At 44.2% G+C, this 11896-nt stretch overlaps 2 protein-coding genes across 2 annotated transcripts; both read right to left on the reverse strand.

Annotated features, from left to right (window-relative positions):
• Positions 1–2133: 2133 nt before the first annotated feature.
• LOC129326367 (olfactory receptor 52K1-like) lies at positions 2134–3123 on the reverse strand. The gene has a single exon (XM_054974524.1). It carries the CDS (start codon positions 3121–3123, stop codon positions 2134–2136), a length of 990 nt encoding a protein of 329 aa, XP_054830499.1.
• A 4866-nt stretch (positions 3124–7989) lies between these two features.
• LOC129326368 (olfactory receptor 52K1-like) lies at positions 7990–8952 on the reverse strand. The gene has a single exon (XM_054974525.1). The coding sequence runs from the start codon at positions 8950–8952 to the stop codon at positions 7990–7992; it is 963 nt and encodes a 320-aa protein (XP_054830500.1).
• Positions 8953–11896: the final 2944 nt, after the last annotated feature.

Here is an 11896-nt window from a genome sequence, read left to right on the forward strand (position 1 = left end):
ATGAAAAGGTGCTGAAGGTGATTTTGAGCCAGGTCAGCCACTGGTGTTCCCAGAAGGTGCTGAGGCTGTCGGATGGCAGATGAGGCCTTGGAATGAGTGCCTGGCCGAGGCAGGATCTGGGCCCAGGCCCGGCTACATCAGCTGGGAACGCTTGTGAAAGCCTTGCTCACCCCAAAGTTCCACACCCTGAAGGAGAGCAGGATTAGCATTCTGCACCCTGCGACCTCCACCCTTTCAGCTGAATCTGGGAACGGAGCCCCTTACATTGCCTGATCTTTCTTCAACTTCCTACATTGCCCTACTCTTTAGTCTAAAAGTATTGGGGAAACACAAAGAGTTTTTTTTTTAATTTCATTTGCCTTTTAAAGTTAAGTATTTATTTATTTTTAGTTAAGAACAAAACAACTGAGAAAAACTTTGCAGCCCTGAAGTGCTACCTCTGGAAATTTCATCACATGATCGAACGATATGCTACAATAAAATTGGTTAGTCTTAAAGGTGCTACTGGACTCTTTTTGATTTTGCTTTTGCTACCACAGACTAACACGGCTAACTCCTCTGCATTAATAAAACTAAGCTGCCATTTCTGCATTCTGGGAACTAGAAAGAAGTGTCTACCTCTGGCCAAGGAACTATGTTTTGACTCTTTCGATTTGACCTTGGGCCCCAAATGCTAGGAAGTCTGTGGCTGTATAACAATAAATACACTCAAAATCATAAAACTAGTTAGAATCATTAAGCCTCCTGTTTGACATTTTGCCCTTTGTCTACAGGAAGAGCACAGTCAGAAATGTAGAGGGGGGGGATTTCGTTTGACTTGAAATTATTCCACTGTTGGTTTCACCCAGTTGAAGGCATTTCCACTTAGAGATGCCTGCCTACTCAGGTCACTCTTGCTTCAGTTAGGTAAAGCTAAATAGACCCCAATGCTCATTTGCATTAGAAACGCCTTTCTTCTGCGAGAACAGTGACCAAAAGCTAACACAAATGTCCTGAAAGAGAGCCTCAAAAATAATTTAAACCTTACATTGGAAAAAACCTAAAGGTCTACAAACTGTCAGCATTTGGACCCTCTTTGGTCCCACTAATTTCACGTATCACATTTTCAGTCTACAATTCCGGACGGAGAAGTTCAGATTTTTTTTTCATTCATTATAACCAGGGCTTTTTTTCTGGGAAAAGAGGTGGTGGAACTCAGTGGGTTGCCAGCACAGGACCACACAATGACATCACTTTGGGTCATCTGGAACAAGGGGGGAGTTTTTTAAAGTTTAAATTGCCCTCGGCGAAAATGGTCACGTGGCTGGTGGCCCCGCCTCCTGATCTCTAGACAGGGGAGTTTAGATTGCCCTCTGCACCGCTCCGTGGCGTGGAGGGCAATCTCAACTCCCCTCTGTCTGGAGATCAGGGGGCGGGGCCACCAGCCACGTGACCATTTTCAAGAGGTGCCGGAACACCGTTCCACCGCGTTTCAGCTGAAAAAACCCCCCTGATAATAACATCTGGCCAGGCTACAAGTGACGAATGACACAGGTTGGACACTTGTCAGCTTCCCTCAAGTTTTGATGGGAAATGTAGGCAGCTTGGTGGAATGTTAGACAAGTGACAGTTGAAAAGTCCATTGGACAGCAGTCGGAGAGCCAAGCTGTAAAACCAGGATGCCTACATTTGGAGGGCACCAGAAAAAGCGTGAGCGGGCACCATGGTGTCCAGAAGCACTACGTTGGAGACCCCCGGGTCTGGCCAGTTTCACTTTTCTGTTGACTTGCTGGGGCTGAGTCAATTTAGTTTGCAGCTGTTTTTCAAGCAATATTTTCAAAAAGGACATGGACGCTGCAAAGGGGAACAAAAGCCTTGCCCTAGAGTGCAGGCATTCCCACCCCTCCAGCCCAGTTCTAATAACAGAAGTGATTCACATGGGGGAGGGAAAGGCTTTCAGCAGTGAAACGAGGAAGGAGAGAGGGTCCCCCCCCCCCATGCACACATTCCTTTTGTGTAGAAAATGGACCCCACACCCACTTTATATGTGAAGGATGGAGACACATGAATAAACACATCTGGCAGCCCACAGCACATCTGGTTTGGCATCCTTAGGAGCATGAACAGAAACGTAATTGCTTTGATGAAAGTGGCTTATTGCTGAGGAACAAATGGCATCCGTTTCCTGTGAAAGATTTTCAAGAGGCTTTGCCGGATCTCTTTGGTTCTCACCCCGTAGATGACAGGATTGATGGCCCACGGAAACAGCAGGTACATGATGCTGAGCAGGTTGTGGGTATCTTGCGAGGCAGACTTGGCCACACGGAAGACGATGGAGGAGGAGAGGCAGGAGGAGTAGGTGATGAAGAGCACCATCAGGTGGGAGCCGCAGGTGTGGAAGGCCTTGTGCCGGACGCTGCCTGAGGACAGCTTCAGAGCCGTGCGGATAATCTGGGTGTAGGAAATGGTGAAGAAGACCACATCAAAGCCGATGGTGAGGGATCTCACAGCCATGCCCACGATCCTGTTTTTTGAGGTATCCCCGCAAGACAGTCTCATCAGGGCCATGTGCTCACAGGCAAAGTGTCCGATGATGCTAGAGCGGCAAAAACGTACCCGTGAAGCCAGAATCACCACCGGGCTGACGATGAACATGCTGCGAACCAGAGTGGCCGTCAGCAAGATGGCCAAAAGCTTATTTGTCAGGATCTCCGCATAGTGCAGTGGGTGACAGATGGCCACATACCTGTCGAGAGCCATCATGAGGAGGATGCCGCAGTCTAACATCATGGCCAGGTACAGGAAGAACATTTGCACCAGGCAGCCAGTCAGGGAGATGCTGCTCAGCCCAAAGATGGTGCTTAATAGCATTTTGGGGAGGATAGTTGTAGTCCCCAAAATGTTGGCGGCTAAAAGCAGCGCAATCAGGACGTACATGGGCGAATGGAGACGGGGCTCTGTCTTCACAACGTAGATCACCATAGAGTTGGCAAGCATGATCGTCAGGTAGATGCCAAAGAAAGGGATGGCCAGGAGATATCTGGACTCCGGGAAGCCAGGGAAAGCGAGCAGGAGGAATTCCGTGTAGGAGACGTTGGCAGTGACATTCTGACTGGCTTGAGGATGGCCTCCAAATCCAGACATCCCTTTAGACCTGGAAATATGAAAAGGAGGTTTTTGTCTCTCTCTTGCAGTTTAGTACTGTTGGACTTGCAATGTGCGAGAGCGGGCTTACTCTTTCAGCCTGCAGCTGCCAGCCGGGGGTGCCTTTCTCAAGCTTGTTAAAACTTCTGCATTGGCAGGAGCAGCTTGAGGCAACTACCTAGTTAGCTGGATCTAGATCTATGAGGTCTGGGCTGAAGTGAGGTGGAATACATCCATCAGTGGCTACAATCCACAGTGAGTAAAGGTATGCCCTGTTTATTGGCCCTCTGGGGCAACCGGATGCCTGCTGCAGGAGACAGGGCCTGGACTAACAAACACTGACTTTGTTCACTGCTCTGGGTGGAGCACTCCTCTGTCCAGAAGGGCAGTATATAAGCACATTATCATTATCATTATTATTATTGCAGTTGCTCTTCTGGATTGCTATGAAAGTAAGTAAGAAGGCAACCACCTACCAGAGGGTAACAACTTCCAATAAATCAACCACAATACAAAAATCTCAATCTGAAAAATTTAAACTGCTGAAAGTGCTCAAATATGCTCACAAGAAGTACAATAAATATAGCAAATACAATTCATATGTACACAATGTATTGCAAAAGAACTTTCTGGGAAGAGTTCAAGAGGTAGCTCAACACTATACACCAATTTCTAACGAACACACCACATACAATACTATGAGCCCAAAAGGCTTAGTACAATCAATGCTAATTTCTATACATAAATATTCAATCACTGGAAATACATTCTGCAGGTAAGTAATAGATTTGATTGTTTCTTCTTTCTTTACAGGTCCCCTGAGAAAAAGACGTCTGACTTCTTCAAAAGGAACCACCTGTACAGAATCTTGAAGAAGAGACTGTCAAGATAGAGCCTGACGGGCGTTTGCCGGCATTATTAATCCCGTTTCGTGATACCCACTTTCTCAAAGGCTCAACATTATCAAGACCATCAGAGCATCATGTTGCCAAGCAATTTCCATAACCAAATGGTGTGTGTTATAGACGGAGAATCCCGTGAGAATCTGGTAGGCAGTCGCCTTCTTACTTTCAAGGTATTATCCAGGGAAGCCCTTCTCTTTGCTTTTGGCTTTTCTGCTGGATCGCTGGGCTGCTGCAAGAGCTTGCGAATGTCCAGCCCATCGATGGGAGAAGCTAAAAAGAAGCTGATTTCCACAATATTTATATATTCACTGGTATAATTAATAAGTAATTGCCATCAAGTTGCAAACCTGCTTAGAGGAACCCCTCAAGGGGTTTTCCAGGCAAGAGAGGAGCGGAGGTGATTTTCCATTGCCTTCCTTTGCATAGCAACCCTGGTGTTCGTGGTCTCCTCTCCAAATACTAACCATGGCCAACCCTGCGTAGTTTCCGAGTTCTAACAAGCTTGGACTAGTTCAAACTATTCAGATTGTCACAATCGTTTCCGTAAAAGGTACCTATTTTACATCTCTGGTCATATGCATTTGCCTCCAGAAATCCCTCACCAATGTTTTGAAAACTTTTTAGTTCAAAACCCATTACAATATTATTCAAAGCAGCTTAATTATCCGCTAGAAACACCGGAAACAGCACATGAGAAGATAAGGACGGCTTACCTTTTCCCTGTGAGCCGCCAAGGACCTGTGGGGTCGGATGACGGTGGCTGCTTCTCTTCTCCTCTGCCTCCTCCAAAGCAGCAGATCATAGAATGAAGACCTGGCGTTTGAATAGGCAGCCCGACAGCCACCTTCTGACTTCCAGTCCTGCTCGAGCGGCTTCTTCTAGTCTCGGACACAGCTGCTTTTAGCCCACCATAATGCCGGGCAGCCTTGAAGGGCAACGATTCTGCTCAATCCATGCTGGTAAATATAGTACAGCGCGAGGTCCAGTGAAGAAAGCCTCCTCTTGGGTATTGCTTTGCTTATAATTACTTTAAATGGTTTATCTAGAATTAGCAAACTCACATACTCTGTTGTGCAAGGTGGGCCTCCTGGGGCTACTCTGTGGCATGAATTTTGGACTAGTATCTCTTATACTGCCCAACCGTCTGCTGTAGCTCTTGGGCACAATGGCTACTTTACAGCCCCCCCCCCCCCGCATCTTGCATGGGGAAAAGGACTGAGCCCGCCCTGCCTACCAGTCTTCTTGTCTGTCCAAATTCGCATCACTTTTTGCTTTCCAAACTCTGCTACGACAGGAAATGATGGGGTTTGGCGCCAGCCTGACAGCAAACGTATGTCATAGTAGCCTGATTTTGTCTTTCTGCTTAAAATGAGAAGTTGTGGAAAGAAGAGACAATTTCGTGGCCTAAAGTATTTCAAACCACGCAGAAGGAAAAGCAGCGGAGGCTGTCTGTTTCAGTACGGGAAGGTGGCTTGGCTGGAGGCTGGGGGCTGGTTGGTCTACCACCGCAACTGGACTGAGAGCCAGCGCCTGTTCCGCCACACAGTCACACAACAGCTCTAAGGAATGGCTTCTATTAAAAAAGGAGAGCACAAATGGGCTCGAAGAGCTGCCACCGGGTGAAGGAGAACTCCTGCCTTTCCTCCCATGCAAAAACAGTGCAGAGGGGAGACATTTCCCCATTTCTGCTGCTTTTTGTGGAGGTATTATGTGCATGTGTGGCAGCAGAAGCAGGAAAACTGTTTTTGTTTGCTCCAGGTTAAAAGTGGACACTTATTTTCCAGCCAATAAACTGCCAGTGTATTCATTGAAACTTTTATTTTAAAATAATCTGATCAATACAGAGCTGATGAAACAAAACATTACCGCATAGATTTGCAGAACACTGCTATACCCCAAAGAAATCCATCCTGCATAAGCAAACCTCATTCTTATTCTACCTAAGCTGACTTGTAGGAAAAAAGTCACACTTCAAAGCTTCTTACCCAGATCTTTGCCTATTAAGGAGAAAGCAGATTTCGCTGAATTCCACATCTGGGAGATTCAGAGGTTTAAGGTGTGGCCAGCTTATAGAGAAGCTGTTACATAGGGCAGCACATGACTTTGGCAAAACCTCCTGATTCACGCTGAGAGTGGATTTGTGAATTGTATCTGCTTTTTTATGCTATCGGTTTTATCTGTTTTATTTTATGTCTTTTAAATTGATGTGGTCTGCTCTGAGCCTGCTTGTGGGGAGAACGGACGATAAATTTAATAAAACAAACAAGTAAATAACAACAACAACATTCAATTTATATACCGCCCTTCAGGACCACTTAACACCCACTCTGAGCGGTTTACTATGTGATCATGTGGAGCACAAGTGAACAGGAAGGAATGCATGTGCGTTTGTTCACTTGCCGTTCCAGTGTCATTCGTCACTTGTAGCTTGGCCCTTAGTTGACCTCTTTACAATTTTTTAGATGCCAGGCTAAATCCCTCTTATAACTGATGTTAAATAGCAAAAACTCTTATACTGGTATTTGTGCTGTGGCTTTACATATATTATTTTAATCTGTTTTTAAAGAATATACTATTTATTAACATTACTCTCTTGATTGGATATTGTTTTAAATGGGCTTCTCTCTTTGTAACCTCCCATATGGTTTGTGCTGACTGCAGTTTTGAGAATCCTTCCGATTAATGGATGAAATGTTCATGTGTCTGAGGAAGACAGGTCCGATTCATGAAATCTTTTGCTAGAATACATTTTGTTATTTTGGAAAAAATATTTTATTTTTTATGATAACAGAAAGGGGGATACAGAAAAGAAAAGGGACAAAAGAGAGGGACAAGAAAACAAACAAACACAAAACTGTGGGCTACAAGGGTTATCAAAGTACAGAGAACAAAAATCTTATCCATTTTGTTACTTGGTTCCTTTTTTAAGTGCCACTGGTTCATATTTGACTTTGTGGCTGCAAACTAATACGGCTCTTCACCGGGATCTATTATTTATTGTTCACTGACTGATAATGCAGAGTTTGCATGCTGCCTTAAAAGCTATATTAGGAGAAAAACCAGGGACATATAAATATACCGTATCAGCCAAGAGACGATCTTCCTGGGCTTGGGCTACAATCGTCCTCACTCCCTGTCCCCATACCTGTTTGCATGGTTGGGACATCCTGCTTCTAATTGTCAAGCGGGAGACTTGCATTCTGTGCAGTTACTTAAAAGGATACCTAGAAGGTGACTGGCTGTTACCTTCTTTAGAAATGATTTACATCTGTTGGGACCTAAAACTGTTCAATCAGCCCTGAAGGATCCACCTGTCCATACACAATCTCTTTTGGCATGGGGAATCTACCCAAGAAAGCATGTGAGTGTTTATTAGTCAAACCCCTTGCTGAGCACAGCATGTCACTCCCTTGCTGATGAGGGTGAAATTACATGCTGGCCACGGATCCAGCCACACATGCTAAAAAGTGAGCCACTAAAGTAGAGAATGAAACCGTATGCACTGACACCATTTGGGGGGCATCTGGCCAGTTTTCCATTTCTGTGGCAATAGCCTGGGCCTCTAGATACTGCGGAGAAAAGGAAAAGGGACTCCAGCGGGCTGTTTTGGAAAAACTCATCTCCTCCCAGGCATAGGGAATTTTCTACCAGTGGAGATTCGCATGTGCCTTATACATGGGAAAGGATACTCACTGACTGTCCCATTGAAGAGATACATAGATGCCACTCCAAATAGGCTGGCATTGATTAAGAGTTCACTCCCAAAACCTGCTTTACAGCTAGACTTAACTGTGGTACATAACAAGAACTAAAAACAGACAAAGCTGTGCATGTGCAGAGTTCTTTTCCCCACTTGGTATTCTCAACCGTGCACCAGGATCTATGGAATGGCTTCCAGTAATCTTGAGTGGTCAAACATTATCAACCTCCATCATACATAACGAAAACAGACACTTTTCGTTCACAGATGTTGCCTAAGGGGAGGCCATTTTCTCTTGATGAGTTTCCAGAGGTTCTCCCTGATTTCTTTGGTTCTCGCACCATAGATAATGGGGTTGACAGCCCAGGGGAACAGCAGGTAGATGGCGCTCAGCAGATTGTGGACATCTTCTGAGGCAGTTTTGGCTACACGGAAGACGATGGAGGAGGAGAGACGGGAAAAATAGCCGATGAAGATGACGATCAGGTGGGTACCACAGGTGTGGAACGCTTTGTGCCTCACGTTGCCAGATGAGATCTTCAGAGCCGTGTGGATAATTTTGCTGTAGGAAGCTAAGAGAAAGCTCAGATCCAGGATCATGTCTATGCATCTCAGTGCCATCCCCACCTTCTTGTTGACTGAGATGTCACTGCAGGACAGCCTCATGAGAGCCATGTGCTCACAGGCAAAATGGCTGATGACGTTGGAACGGCAAAACCGCACCCGCGAAGCCAAGATCACCACTAGGCCAACAACAGAGAGGCTCCTAACCATGGAAGCAAAAGTTAGAAACATCAGGAGTCTGGTGGTCATGATGTCTGCGTAGCACAGCGGGTGGCAAATGGCGACGTACCTGTCCAGAGCCATCATGAGAAGAATGTTGCAGTCAAGGACAGTCGTAAAATAGAGGAAGAACATTTGCACAAGGCATCCAGTCAGGGAGATGTGGCTGGCGTGGAACATGAAACTCAGCAGCATTTTGGGAAGGATGGCGGAAGTCCCACAGATGTTGACCACAAAGAGTAGAACAATGAGCAGATACATTGGGGTGTGGAGGCTCGCTTCGGCCTTCACGGTGTATATCAGGATGGAGTTTGCTGTGACAATAAAAAGAAATAAGGAGAAGAAAGGGATTGCAAGGAGGTATCTGGATTCCTGAAGGCCTGGAAAAGGAAGCAGGAGAAATTCTGCGTAGGAGGTATTGGCTGTTCCATTTTGTATCATTGCTATTCCTTGATGTCTGTTTGGAGATTGTGTCCAACCTGAACGTGATTAAAGTCTGAAAAGGAGACGATTTTTTATTTTTTACCGCTGGTGCACAATGAACTAATGAGAAGCTACTTCAACTGGTTAACTGGGAGTGAGACGGTTTCTTGTGTAGTTCAAGACTTGTTGGTAGATAATAAATCAATATCCGTGAGTATATTATACATCTCATTAGCAAACAACTTAAAGGAAATGTTGCAACAAGTATTAGCCAGAGAACTAGTTAGTTTGGTAAATCCATTTGGCTGTTAGTCTGTCACAGCAAAATAAGAAAATAATTCCTGTGGAAACTTGAGGACTAGGCAAATTTATTTATTCCATCATATGTTGTCATGAATCGGAGCTCAACCCATCAGATGTATGAAACGTGTATCTATAAGATCAATGAATTTCTATTAATAGTTGGACCACTGATCCCTCAAGGTCAGTCTTGCCTACTCATACTGGCAGTGGCTCTCTAGGGTCTCAGGCTGAGGTCTTCCACATTACAGTCTGCCTGATCCTTGTCCCTGGAAATGCTGGAGATTGAACTTGGGATCTTTTGCATGCCAAGCATATGCTCTGCTACCAAGCCACTGGCCCTCAAAACAGTGTTAGAAATTGTTGATGCTCTAAGTTGCTGTGCCAGACATTCTTCTGGGTGTGGAGCAGGGGTCACTGGGGGTTTGGGGAGGGGAGGTAGTTGTGAATTTCCTGCATTGTGCGGGAGGGTTGGACTAGATGATCCTGGAGGCCCCTTCTAATTCTATGATTCTGCTATGATTCCTTAGGGGCCCTATGAAGAATTTGAGGCAACAAGGTTAAGCCAACCTTTATCTCCTACATCAGTGGTGTTTATCACGCTTGAAGAAGCACCACCATGGGAAACAGTTCACAGATCCTGGAGGGATCACCAAGACTGTTGGGGGAATTTCAATGTCCAGCATGAAACTAGCAAGCCAAGCAGAGCTATAAAATGAAGATGCAATGCAGAAAGTTATTCAGGGAGGGTCTGTGGCTCAGTGGCTGAGCATTTGCTTGGCATGCAGAAGGCCCCAGGTTCAAGTGATAAAGATTAAGTAGTAGGTGATAAGGCTTTGGAGATAAATTTGGGGAAACTTTGCCTGAACCTTTATAGTATCCAAATGCAAAGCGCAATGCTGGAGAAGTTGACAGAGGAGCTCTTCAAATAACATTACATAAAATCTAAATCGACAGGAAGATGGGCCAAGAGGGAATTTCAAGTGCTAGGACTATGAAGAGACAACTCTTTAACAAATCTCCTGGAAACAGGAAACCAGCCCAAGAGCCGGCGAAAGGGGCTTCCCTGCCCAAGATAGGACTGGAGGACTCCATACCTCCCAGAACATAGTCAGTTGTACATGCCGGCAACCTCTATGCATTCTCTTGAACAGTTGATGGTGCCATCCTATGCATTGACTGCCCTCGAAGCCCATTGATTTCAATGGACAGACTGGATCTTCTCATTTGCCCACCCACCCAGCGCACCAGTCTTTAGTAGCCCTGTAAGGAAATTTTGTTCAACTCACCAAGATTCAGAAGAACCAGTCAGAGCCAGGAGATGCGTGGATTCAAGCAATGGTCTGCCGCATTCCCAGTGTTTAAATTAGCTCAGAGAGAAACCTCCACGGAGCACCAGCTGAGAGAAAGCCCTCTTGGGCATGATAAGCAGCAATGACCCCAAATGGGCTCAATCATCTTTCACAGCAAGTTCTCCTGCACCAAATTTACGGTCTCTATTCAAGGGAATTACTCACTTCGGAGCACTTTTAGAACTGTAGAGTTTTTTTTGTTGAGAACATCAAATATAGAAATCAGGTACCTCCTGAGAATATCTAGACTGATCTAGAAGGTATCTTGAAGAATATCTAGACAGTATCTTTCTAGCACATTATTAGAACAATACCGAAGTAACAGGGTGGAACTCTGGAAAATACCTTATAACAAGCATGAAGTGCCCGTGCAATCTGGCACGTAAGGAAGTGATTCGGAGAAACATCCCAGAGAAATGTGTTGGTTTTTTTTTTATAAATTTTTTTATTGGATTAGAAACATATCACATCATTTACAATCACATTCCCTTAAGTTTCCAATTCTAACCCCCTCCCATTCCCCCCCTTTTATTGACTTCCAACAGTTTTCCAACCCCTCATCTATTTTCCCTTTACTCATATCAACTTTAATATATTTATTATAATATACTTTCAAATACTTCTAAGCTTATCTATCATAATTGTGCTATTTCTGATTCCTTTCCCTTACAAATGAATAGGACTCTCTTAACCTATCTTCTTCAATAATGCTAATAATATTCATTTTAATAACCTATACTTTATCTTACTCTTTCTACTCTCTTCAATACGGGACAAACAATTTGCCCCACCTTATACATATTTTCTAGTACGTCTATAGTCATTACATACATTCATAATAAATCAATCAATTTGACTTATATTTTATATATTGCTCTTTACTTCCTTTTGCATATCTTATCCATTTTAATTATCTAATTTCTCCATTATAGAGCTATCTAACTAAAGTAATCCATTCATATATTCATTTAACATAAGTCAATCTATTATATCCACATTTCGTATGCTAATATATATCCATTCACCCTTGTACAATTATTATTTACCATCAGAAAGATATTTGATTTAGTTTCTATCCTTATATTTCTTATAATAATAGCACTACTAATACCCTATATAATAATCAAATATGATATTTGCTTAGAGTTATTCAGTTAACTCTCCACCCCCCGGTATAGTCACTTCCCTCTTTTTACATTGTGTTTCAGTAATTTTCAAACTGCCACAGTTCTCCACCCACCTCCCATTTTTTCACCAGATATTGTTTCAGCTTCTCCCAGTCCTTGTTAAACTGCCCTGGGTCAAGGTCT

The sequence above is a fragment of the Eublepharis macularius genome, chromosome 3, assembly GCF_028583425.1.
Source record: "Eublepharis macularius isolate TG4126 chromosome 3, MPM_Emac_v1.0, whole genome shotgun sequence".
NCBI lineage: Eukaryota > Metazoa > Chordata > Lepidosauria > Squamata > Eublepharidae > Eublepharis > Eublepharis macularius.

Coding starts and splice junctions, on each gene's coding strand:
- LOC129326367 (XM_054974524.1), bottom strand. CDS start 3,123: ATGTCTGGATTTGGAGGCCATCCTCAAGCCAGTCAGAATGTCACTGCC.
- LOC129326368 (XM_054974525.1), bottom strand. CDS start 8,952: ATGATACAAAATGGAACAGCCAATACCTCCTACGCAGAATTTCTCCTG.